The following is a 12,663-nucleotide window of genomic DNA, read 5'->3' as shown; positions in this document are numbered from 1 at the left end:
TGTTAGTAAGAGGAATCAGCAATACAACCTAGGTTGTGAAGTTTGTTTGTATATTGGCTTATTTATGGATTTTTATCTCATCATTTCCTTTGTGGCAACATATACAATTCTACCTTTTGTCTAAACTCACAAGATATCTCAATTTTACAGAGAGTAGCTGACCTCACTATGTGTGTTATTTAATATTTAATGTTTATGTTACTTAAGTGATATTTGTCTTTACTGTTCAAATGTAGCAAAAAAACCTATGTAAAATCATACTACGTATTTTTGACATTAATATTGAAATCTGAAATCTATACAGAAAGTTTTTTTTCTTATATGAAGACTTCAACAAATTTATCACCCACCTTCCAAAAGCAACAGAGCTATCTTTTTCATAAGAAGTAGAAACTGGGGAGCAGACAAGAAAACCCACAGAAGACACTGGATACACACCTTAGGATGGTGAAAAGATCATTGTTTTAGCTTGTACAACCACTGAGATCTTATTTAATTGCAAATCCTAGCACTCCTTACTATCTTTATAATGTTTAGGGTTGCTGCACTCCAACATTTTCTTGCCACTCATTTACCATCTGTAACCCAGGAATTAAGAGAAGTACTACTGCTGATCATAAAGTTTTGTGATCTGTGTAGGTCTCTTTCTCACACTGTTATGGAGGAAGAAAAGTATTTGGGCACATAACAGAAAAGCCACCTTGGGGATCACAATGTTATTTAAGAACTGGAGGCAATGCAATTTCAGAATTAAAATAAAAACATTTATTCTATGACTCAGAAGATTACATAGGCTGTATATTGGAGTATTATTTTGCAGTTCTCAGTTTGAAAAATAAACACTGTGTGCACAATCACCTTCAGCAGTCAGTACAATATTTGTTGTCAGCACCTTATTAACTCAAGTCTATCATTTAATTCCAACCTCTCATCGAGTGTATAGTAAGTGACACTGAATTCAGTAGAGCTCACACGCATAAGTGAATACAGTATTGCAGTCTCAATATTAGAGCCAGGAAAATATAGTGACTTGAGTGTTGGATTAAGACCCCGAGGGCCCTTCCACACTGCCCCTTCATCCCAGGATCTGATCCCAGGTTATCTGTTTGTCACCAGTTATCTGGCAGTGGGGAAGCATATATTCCAGTTTAAAGCAGATAACCTGAGATCAGATCCTGGCATAAAAGACAGCGTGGAAGGGCCCTGAGAGATCAAAGTTCAAATCCCCATTCAATCAATAGGTGATTTCTGGCAAATAAGATATTATTAGCCTTAGAAGGCTGTGGTAAACCTCCTCTGGAAAATCTTGCAAAGAAAACTCAGTGATGGGGTCACTATAAGATGAAGTCAATTTGGAGGCACATAACAACATTGACAACAAGTCTTAATATTATACTATATAAAAAGGCAGGAAATAATTCTGCTCCTGTAAATACGCAAGGAACCAGCTTCTCATAGACTAAGGAATGGCTCATTACACTTTAAAATATCAATCTTGTACATAACTGGATTTCTGAAGGAAAAGGGTTGTGGGCAGGGGGAGAGAAAAATGATCTCAATAAAAACATAATGAAAATCTGCACAAAGGCATCTTACAGAACTATAGCTGAGCACAGTAAACACTGAAGAAATTGAAGAAATTAGAATGTGAGTATGGAAATATGGGGAAACAGGAAGGAGAGAGGGAGAAGTAGCAGGGACTTCCTTGGACAGAATGATGAAAGATAAAACTAAGAGAACTATTTAGGCCATCTTGAGATTCGTGGAGAAAGGGAGAGAGATGATGATGATGGATAGATGGATAGATGGATAGATGGATAGATGGATAGATGGATAGATGGATGGATAGATAGATAGATAGATAGATAGATAGATAGATAGATAGATAGCTGACAAAATTTGCTCCACTGTCTCTTTGTTTCATATCTTTTCATTTTGAAATTATAAAATATTAAATATTAAATTATTTTTGAAATAGTGGTACTATTTCTAAGGATGATGTGGTGGCACTACTTCTAAGGAGAGGTATAGAATGTGTTGACACTTGTTCTACCATAAGGTTAGAAATGAAGACAGAGTAATTTTGTCACAAATATACATCTGCAATCATAATTGATTCCTAGTTAAAGGTGACAATATTCATCTAAACACTATCTGGTGTTTCTGCAAGTACAATTACATCTAGTGGACGATTCCCACCAGAATAATATAAGCAAAAAGAGAATTGTTTGCCATAAATTGAGCATGTCTGTATTGAAAAATAAGAAAGTAAATTAATTCAAGAAACTATGAAGTTCATATATTAACTCCGCTAGTTACGCATACAACTGCAAATCGATACTAAAAAAATCAACTCCAGAGGTATTTCCATTTAGATGAGAAAGCCTGCCTTAGTCCTTTGTAAATCCCCAGGCTCAAGGAGAAGAAACAAGGAGCATAGCACCTGTTATGCACTGAAAACTTTATTGTCCAAAAAATTTGAAAACTCTTGGCAATTGTTTTAAGCAGATTTGGTTGGGCCTTAATTTGTTTTAATTAGGGGAAGTGTTCCTCTTCTCTGCCCCAGGACACCTATAAAGAATATATTTTTCATGTCAATGAATTTCTGCCTTTAGTACACTCTTTCCAATACCTAGAGTTAAGGAAGCAACACAGTTGCTTAACTACAGGATTGTATTTTTATTTTTAGCAATCAACTTCTGATAATACTGGTGTTAATCAAGCTGCTGAGACACAACACCACCTCCTAATCAAAGGGGGTATACAATTTTATATTGAGAAGTATATTTGTAGCAAACTATAGCAAGAGAGCTAACAGAATCAAGTTTCTCTTGCATTTTTTTATCCTGACAGCATGACTTGGCATGGTCTTTTGGTTTTCATAGTTTGTTTGAATTAGTAATGTATAAAGAGTTGAATTAATACATAACAATGTCTGCAATGTTAATGACAGCACTACAGAATCCTGTTCACTCAAAAAGAATATGTAGATGAAATTTAGTACCTTGGCCATCTTTCCCAGAAGTTGTAACCAAATGAACATTACTTTAAAATTGACTGGCAGAGTAACGCATAGACTGAAGCTCGGAAAGATAGTCCACAAATGAACTCAGAATCCCCAGCCAAGTAATTGTCTTTGTATAGAAATTAATTGAAAACTAGGACTTTTAGATTATATTTACGAACCATGGAAAGAAGCCACAATTTCCCCAAAATGCCATTAAATAAATGAGGAAGGATTTTATCAGAAGCAATTAGTTTTCATTGCTAGGAAGAGATCTTCCACATTTAAAGGTAGCATACCAGATCTGGAGTATCAAATTAACTTGCACATGTTATGGAGCTTGGCCACAATCAAGTCAATAGATAGATGCTAAGCAAGAAAATATTTGGCTCAAAATGACCTTTATCTCCACCCTGAGACCAAAATTGTGTTTCAAAAAAGTTCCTGAGTCAGCTTTTTGTGTCGGGAGGGGCCAAAATATCAGCAAAAGGCAGGATTCAAAAACAGGTCACATGTTATTCTAGTGAGCCTTTAAATCATTTCCGACTTATAGATGTTCTTTTGGGAAAGGTTTTCTAGAGTAGTTTGTTACTATCTTTCTTTTACAACCTCTTCAGATGGTCAGCAGTAGGAGGCATGGGGAATCTAGTGCCCCACACCTCACATTGCCTGTATCACTGGGAGGGCGATCACATGAGGGGAGAGCATGAGGATGTGCGGTGCATGCGACTTCCCCCCATAAATTGGATGGCAACACGGGAAGGCCGGTTCCGCCCTCCTTCACCCACAAAGTTGGCACGATGTCGTCTAATGGGAGCTGGCTGGCTCCATGAGTGACCAGGGCTAGATCAGCATATTCCACTGATTTTTGCCCCGTACGAAGGTTATTAGACTGCGAGAATGTGACATGTCCAAGGTTGCCCAGCAAGTTTCCATTCTCACTAGGCAATCTTGGACATTCAAACCATAACACCACACCAAGTAGGGTAGGAAATATGTGGCCTTCCAGATGTTCTTGGGCTGCAAATTCAAAAAGCCATAACCACCATGGTGAACTGTGAAGAATGGCATCTGTAAAGCTGCACAATTCCTGACTCACCTAAAAATAGGGAATGGTATTAAGTAATTTAGGGAAGTCCAAAAAATGTACTGTATTTGGCTGCAGTGTACATTGTGCCCCACATCTGCATTACAGCAAGAGCAGTTCTTAATATGCATTATGTTGTTTAACTTTAAAGAAACCCTGGATGTAATCAGTATATCCCCATATTAAAGTTAACATGAAGTGGCTTTTTGTATACATAATCTGTGATATCTCTGAGGTTGTCTTCCTCAGCTGTCTCTTAAATTTGGATCTGTTTTCTTCTAGAGTCACATTTCACATTCAAAGCCACTGGGGTTCCATTTCACTTCTGTTGTGCTCTTTCCCACTAGAAACATTAACAAATATTGCCAGGTTTAATTTATTGATGCAGTTGGAGTTCCTAAATCACTGCAGTGTTTTCTACCCAGCCTTGTTCATCAAACTCCAAAATAATTTAGCGACTCCTTAATTAATTTCTAATTGACATCCTTGGGTCATTACGCCAACACTTTCATTTGGCTGCGTGCCAACACACACTGGCTTAGGGGCTATCCGGCTTATGAGAAATCTCCCAGGATGTCCAATCAAACTTTTCATTTCACAAGTAAAATGTGAAACTGTTGTTGCTACTAGTTCTTCCACTGATTAAAATTAACGTCCTGGTTTTCTTTAGTCCTATTATAAAGCCCATTTTGTCCTCACAGTTATGAGTTGTAGTATACGTAACAGTCTGACTTGAAATGTAAGGCTAAATTTTAGGAATGGGCATGGCAAAACCAAGGGTTCCAAGGGCTCATTATAATCCAGTGAGCTCTGGTTCTGGTTGCTGCTGTTGTTACTGCTGCCCTTGTGATTACCACTCACTTCTTTCACTATTTCCTGTTGTCTCAGAAAAAGAAAGAAAGTAGCAACAATGAAAAAGCCAAGCAATGCATGCTGTTGCCAAAGGCACCATCTCCCTATTAGTGTCGGTGAGATTTGGTCTCAGTCCAGCAAACAAGAGTCAATTACTGCAGCTTCTTCTTTTCTTTCCTTACTCATTCACCTAGGACAGAGCAGGAAGGCAAGAAAATAGCAACATGTGAGAAGAGCCAACAGATGCTCACTGCTCATAGCTCTCTCAAATTAAAAATAGCAGATTATATGATTAAACTTGGAAATATTGCTGTTACACATTACATTGCCCAAATATACTCTATTGGACCACATAATATTTGCAGGTTTTAAAAGAAAGGTGGTGCTACTAGTATGTGGGGAAATATGGCAGGAAAAGAAAGGCTCCATTGGTCTCACCCACTGGCACACATAGGCAAGAAAGGTCTACAAGGCCTCCTTCAGAGGAGGCCTCCCAGCTCTCTTTAGTAGGCTCACCCACCCATATGCCTGCCAGGCAGAGTTAGGATGTCTCCCTTGGCTGCCGCCTGCAGAAGTAAGCTGCTTAGCTCTCATGCCTTTACTTGCGCACATGCCTGCCCCTTGGAGCTACAGGGGCTTCTTCAAGGGGAAGATGCATGTGTAGGGCTGTGACTGTTATGCAGGGGACACAAACTTATCAAGACCAGGACCCAAAAGGGGGGTTGCAACTATTATGCTATGGCAACTATTATGAGATGAAATACAGTAGTTTTTTCTAAGTTCTGACTGTGAATTCATTGACCATGCAATCTGAGGACCCTGCAGTCCAGAAAAAGTAATATTTCCAGGCTCTTGAGAAAGGAATCAGCCTGTAAAGTTTTGATAAAAGCATACAAAATTGAGAGGTGGCTCTGGACAGTAGTAGAATCTTACAGTCTCCAATGAGTTAACCTTATAACAAAAGTAATAGTTCGTATTGCTTCTGATGTAGAAAAGTTAATTAAGGGCACTCTTTGAACACGTTTACAAAACTTAAAAAAATTATGAATGCCTAGGTGATCTTTTAACAAGTGTTTTCTGAATTGGAATACAGGAACATTACATTTTTACATCTCTAAACTAGTATGCATGAAAAGATTTTAAAAAATGTTTTATGAACTCATAGGGAAGAGTAATCCAGAGACACTTTACTGGCATTTTACACTGCCCGCTCATTATAATGTGTTATTAAATAGCAACAAAATCAAAGCATTAAAGTTTAAATTAAAGAAAATTCTAGATCCATTTAATATTTTTATTATATTTAAATGGCACATAGAGCAATAAAAAGTTTTTTAAATGTTCAGGAAGAACTGGATCCATGGCTTCAAATCTAATGCATGGATAATATACTATAATATAATATATACTATAATATATTATTATAATATAATAATATATTAAATTGTGTACTTGGTTAGAAATTTCATTGAGTTCAAATTATGTCTATTGAAAAAATAAGGAAGAAAAACATGGAATAAATTCTAGAAGGCTTTCATAGCCAGAATCACTGGGGTGTGTTGTGGCCAGCCACAGATGCAGGTGAAACGTTAGGAGAAAATACTGCTAGAATACAGCCAAACAGCCCAGAAACCACACAACACCCATGGAATGAATTGTTTGCACATATTTCATTTGAGAAGCTTTTGTATATATCTAAGTTGTATTTTGTCTGGAAAGTTTTGGGACGGGGCTGAGCTCACAAAGCTGATGAATTTGGTTCTATTTATGAGGAAACATGCACATAAACATGCTGCCGTGTATGTCTTCCAGGGAAATGAAGAAAAGGTAAGAACTGCATCAGGTTCCATCCACCTATCTTTGGTCCCATTTTAAAGTGGATACCAGAATGATGAGAGTTGGAAGGGACTACAAGGGGCATTTAATCTGATGCTCTGGCAGTGCAGAAGTCCATGACAAAAGGATCCTTAAGTATACATCAACATGGGAGAAGGGGGATCCCCACCCTTCTCCTTGGTCATATGGATTCCTTTGGTGATATCAACAAAGACACTGAACAAAGGCCAGGGACCCTCCTGGGCTCTGCAACTGCTTTATTTATTTATTTATTTATAGCATTTTCACCCCGCCCTTCTCAACCCCCCCCCCCCGGGGGGGGGGGACTCAGAGCGGCTAACAGACCACCAGTCCAGAAAAGGGCAGAGTGTAAAAACAGTTCTGCTGAATCTGAAGCTGCTTAGAAGCAACAATGTTCCACCTTACCCTGGATGTAAATGACCATGTAGATGACCCTCAGTCTTCTCTTCTCCAGGATAAACATACCAAATTTCCCCTATAATAGAGCTTCTTTCTAGATATTTTGCCATCATGTTCTTTCTTACTGATTTCTTTGTTAAATAATACTTAAAACTGGATACAATAGTCCATGGATGATGGTGGATCATACCAATGTAAATGGAGTCACATCACCATTTCTACCTATTGACCTGAGAAACAAGTGTGACTTTCAGGACAATGGCCTGTAAAGTAAACATGTTCAAGTTTACATGGGAAACTAGGAATATAGTTTACCTCTTTTCAAAAGCCTAAGGGAAAGTTTCAAAAATCTAGTCCCAAATGTATCTCCTTCTGTTTACTAGCTTCTGATCTGGGCTAATGCCTAGTTTTTGAGGGAGTGTATATCCAAAGTACAGCTCTTTTAATTTTCTATTAATTCTTTGGGGGAGAAAATGAGCCACTTTTTTTCTTAGAAACATAATGTTAACTAGTATCGAGTTCTTGCTGCACATAACTGATGTTCATCCTTAGACATGCCAATTCTTCTAATTATCCTTTCCTTTCATCACTGTAGATTGGGCTCCTCATTTCAACATGCACAGTTCAAGAATCAATGTTTTGCATTAAACAAATCATATTTACATAGGAGAAGGGGAGCAAAACTCCTGAAAAAACTAGGCTAAATGAATACTGCTTCTCTGCATAAGCTCTTGATGGGTTTCCACCATGTCTAAACAACAGTAACCTACTGTACAAAGCTGTCACAATTATTCCCTTCAAGTATTCACAGCATTTAAGTATCTAATTTATGTAGTGTAATAAATATGCACCCCAAAGGTGGATCATGTCTGTTATAGCAAGCTCAGTTTTCAGCATCTCAGTATTGACAGACTGTTAGAAGCACTAAAAGGCTCCAAGTAAATATTTAGCATTTCTTCACAATACTATTATAACACATTCTCAGAACATTAGAAACAGTAATTTGTTAATATCCCACAGGAGCCCTGCAAGGCAGGTGAACATAACATTGGTGATTTAGAAAAAAATAAATAGTGATATTATTTATACACAGAGAGACCACAAAATATCTGACGTGAAACATGCAACTTAAGGAGCAAGAAATATATGTTAAAAAATTGGGGGGGGGGGGTGTTGTTTTTGCTAAGATTACTTGATGTTATGTGCCAAATTCACAATGATTTATTCTGTGCCAAATTTGCAAACATTAGTTTGCACATAGAACAAGTTTTTATGCAAAACAAAAAAAGTGAAAAATCATGTTTTGTGCACAGAACATGAAATAGCTACTTCCATTTGGTACCAAATTCTCAGTATGGTTTATTTTCATGTAAAGCAGCACTGTCTGTGTAAGAAATAGAATTTTCTCTACAGAAAACTATTTCTCCTTCACATCAGCCATAATGCATATGGGTCTAAATCCAATTGCTATTCCCAAAAGAAGCAGACCTGACTAAATCAACCACTGAAATATAAGTCAACATTTACAGAAATCTCAAAAGTTTATTGGTTCTACTTTAGTTGGGATTGACAATTGAATTCAGACCTTTACAAGTAAAGGCAGGTAGTTGTAGACTTTCAGTATCACCTTTTTGTAAACTTGTTTGTGACCTCCCTGTAAATAAGACTAGAGCCAAACTGAACAAATACAAACAGAGGAACGTGGCACATCAAATGTCATTCTTGGGTAACTGACCAGGGAGTAGAGAATGGATTTGCCTTAGGTTATTTTCCTGAGAATTTGACAAAGAAAGCTGATGGCTCTCCATCAACACAATTCATTGAGACAAGCTTAACAGCAACCACTAGTTATCAATGAGCTCAATGGAAAGTTCAAATTATAACAGGTGCTCCATGGTATGTCTGTGTGCTGTTCTTATTTTGTGAATTTGTTTTAATGACCCCCCCCCCCCAACACACATACACACAATTGGTAATACAGTGTGACTGAGACCAATGTCACAGGTTGGCTACTTGTCCTTCATTACTGTAAATAAATAAAATAATAATAATAATAATAATAATAATAATAATAATCTTTATAGACCACCTTATCTTCCCAGAGGGAGTCAGGGTGGTTTCCAACACATATGGCAAACATTCAGTGCCAACAAAGAAACATATAATAAACTACAACAAAATATGATCCATCACAGAATATAGAACAGCCATTACAATGAACTTAATACCAAAAAGAAATTAACCAAAAATAAAACTAGACAATCTGAGAGACATATAGGCTGAATATATGAATTCACCAACTTTCCTATGTCAGCATAATTTGTTTTAGTAGCTTGCCATAAATAGGAGTTTTCATTAGAAGTGGCTCTCACAAACAGAAAACTATTATTATGAGAAAGTTGGATGAGGTTCAACATTACATTGCCAACTGGGTGCAGATGTATGAACATTTTGTAAATTCAGGGGGTTTTTAGCTTTTAAAAGTGGGGTGTAATTTTTTAAAAAAATGGAACCTACAATCACATTTTTCAACAATTTCATACTGACATTCTTAATTTTGGGTCACTTGTAGTAACCAGGCCCAGATCTGCATATACAGCAAAACTGCTAAGTCAGATACCATACTGTATGTTTTATTCTGGAACCAGTTTCCATGCCCTCGTAGAGATGATTCAAAATTACATATTCTATCATGATAATTAGTCATGACCACCAGGGCTATAGAATTAGAGCCACAGATGGAAGTAATTTTGAAATCAAAGTGGGAATCAGTACTTATGTACCAGCTCTGAGGATGGGAAACAGTAAGCCACCTGCCCTATTACAATTTATCTGCAATGATTCTAAATATAAAATAAAACAAAATATCCCCATTTCATAACTGTTCTTATGAAGGAATACCTGGCCTTATGAAGTGATCTGTAGAAAAACAGCTATAGTTCCCATAATGACATCATTATGGATATTGTTCAGCAAGAAAATATGCATCTAGAGAAAGTGATTTCCTGGGTTGGCAACTGCTAGAGGCAATCTGAATAATCAGATTGCTAAATATATTATCTACTCTTCCAAGAAGGCACATTAATACCTATTTCCAGTGCAAGTGGCAAATATTCTTTAGAAATAAAGAAAGAAACCAAAAGAAGAACTGAAGCTGTAAATACAGTGTTTTTGTCTGTCTTACCAGAACGGCGATGATGCTGGTCTTCTAGGAATTCCAAATCAAGCATGAGGTCATCTTCATCCAAGTCACAAGAACCCAAGTTATTCAGAACATCCTGTAGTACATAAAAATGAAAGTTTAGGAAGGGACTCTAAATGTATATTAAGAAGAGAAGTGTAATGGGGTTATCTATGTATTTATTTAAACTTCATTTTTATCCCACTTTTCTTCCATAGGGCAGTGGTTCTCAACCTGTGGATCCCCACATATTTTGGCCGTCAACTCCCAATAATCCTAACAGCTGATGAACTGGCTGAGATTTCTGGGAGTTGTAAGCCAAAACACCTCCGGACCCACAGGTTGAGAACCACTGCCATAGGGACTCAAGGTTAGCTAACAACAACATGACACAATCAAATAAAAAAGACAGATACATTTTAAAAAAAACAAAAACAAATATTTGTGTCATGGACATAAAAGCTAAAAGACAATTAAAGTTAGAGTTAAAAGCTAAACATGCCCCTTAAAAATGCCACACAAAACCTCCCCAGCAGACTTCCTGTCATCTTCCCCCAACTGCCTGATGGCAGAGATATTTGTTTCCCTGCCAGAGGAAAGCAAGCAGGGATAATGTGATCATCCTAATCTCTCTTGGGAGGGAGTTCCAAAGTATAAGGTGCTTTAATTTAATTATATGTTTTTAAAGTATTTTTGTATGGATTTTATGTTGTTTTAAATGTTTTAATTGTATTTTATGACTATTATGGCATCGAATTGCTGCCAACTTGAGTCACCTCCAGGCTGAGAAAGGCGGGATAGAAATATCATAAATAAATTAGGTAAAGGTTGTCCCCTGACATTAAGTCCACTCGTGTCTGACTCTGGGGTTTGGTGCTTATCTCCATTTCTAAGCCAAAGAGCCAGCGTTGTCCATAGACGCCTCCAAGGTCATGTGGCCGGCATGACTGCATGGAGCACCATTACCTTCCCGCCGTTATAATTTCAAACAACTAGTTGTTTGTATCTATTTCCTTCAATACACAGCTCTGTTCCAAACCAAAGATTTAAAGATTTGATTCCATACAGTAGTGGACAAGTGAATCTTTTGTTTTACTTCCTTTCATATTAAGATTTTTAAAAATACACAAAGATCCACATTTTTTCCACCAAATTAGTGTACAGATTTTTAAAAGTTCTCATTTAAAAACTGAACCAAGTAAGTTTTGTGCACAGGCATTTCACTTCACGTATCCTCTGCAAAATATATTATTTGGGAATACAGGAAATAATTAATGGCAACATTGTATGACATTACACTTGAATTTGTGACTTTTTCCCAGCGTGTTCTATATGACTGATATGTAAAATTAAATATGGATTGCACAACCACTTCAATTCAGTCAGGAAATAGCTTCACTTGTTACAGATAACCAAACAAATTCTTGTAAATTGCAAAATATTCACCTTCTTTTTCTTTTCTTCTTAAAAACCTATTGTTTGAAGCAGATCCACTGAGAGTTACAAAACTGTTATATTTCTCTTTTTAAAAAGAAAAAGTTCATTTAAATGAGGGTTCCTTAATTCTTTCTAACACTTTATGTTAGTTAGGAAGAAAAGGAAAAGAAATTTATCATCCGTGTTCCAAAGAAGTACTGACAAATGAATGATGACATGCCTTTTCTTTCTTCACTCAACATGGAAAGGCTTAATCACTGCTTGTGAAGAAATGCTTTAGAAAAGGGTTTAATAAAACTCTCCAGCTTCTTTTAAACTTTTAAATTTAGTTTCCCTCTTTCCTCGCTGTCTTCTTATGATACACTTGTGACTTTAATTTATTGGGACACTATTTGTAGATGCTGTGCAGAACAGATCTTTTTTCATACACAAGAAATGTGGAGATCAATAAACAGAAATATAATTTCATTCACTCATCAATTATAGATATGCTAATACTTGATTACTTCATTCTCACTTTTGAGAATTTCTATAATTTTCTCCTTGTGAAAAAAACCTGAATATTTCCATATATTTCTTTCAGACTGAATGAATAGGGGAAATTATTCTGCACTGAATTACAAAGGAAGATGTTATGTGGCTTTTTTTGCATATGTGGCAAAATCTAATGTGCAATATTAATTAACAAAAATCTAATATTTTAAAACACAGGAGTGCCATTTCTCAGTAAGTATACCTCAAATTACAAACAAGATTGCTTCTGTCAGGTTGTTCTTAAGTTGAATTGGTATGGATGTGAGAACAGGTACATTTTTAATGTGTAACACCAGCTAAATATCACATATG

General features: G+C 36.6%; 1 protein-coding gene across 6 annotated transcripts in view; it reads right to left on the bottom strand.

Moving 5' to 3' along the window:
• Window positions 1-12,663, bottom strand: part of CCSER1 (coiled-coil serine rich protein 1) — a 796,797-nt gene that overhangs the window by 586,748 nt on the left and 197,386 nt on the right. For all 6 annotated transcript variants that reach the window (XM_060779234.2, XM_060779236.2, XM_060779238.2 and 3 more), the window contains exon 4: window positions 10,384-10,477. In XM_060779234.2, the coding sequence (XP_060635217.2) occupies window positions 10,384-10,477 (94 nt within the window). The remainder of the gene's footprint in view (window positions 1-10,383; window positions 10,478-12,663) is intronic.

The sequence above is a fragment of the Anolis sagrei genome, chromosome 5 (genome assembly GCF_037176765.1).
Source record: "Anolis sagrei isolate rAnoSag1 chromosome 5, rAnoSag1.mat, whole genome shotgun sequence".
In the NCBI taxonomy this organism is placed as follows: Eukaryota; Metazoa; Chordata; class Lepidosauria; order Squamata; family Dactyloidae; genus Anolis; species Anolis sagrei.
This window is presented reverse-complemented; position numbering and strand designations above follow the sequence as displayed.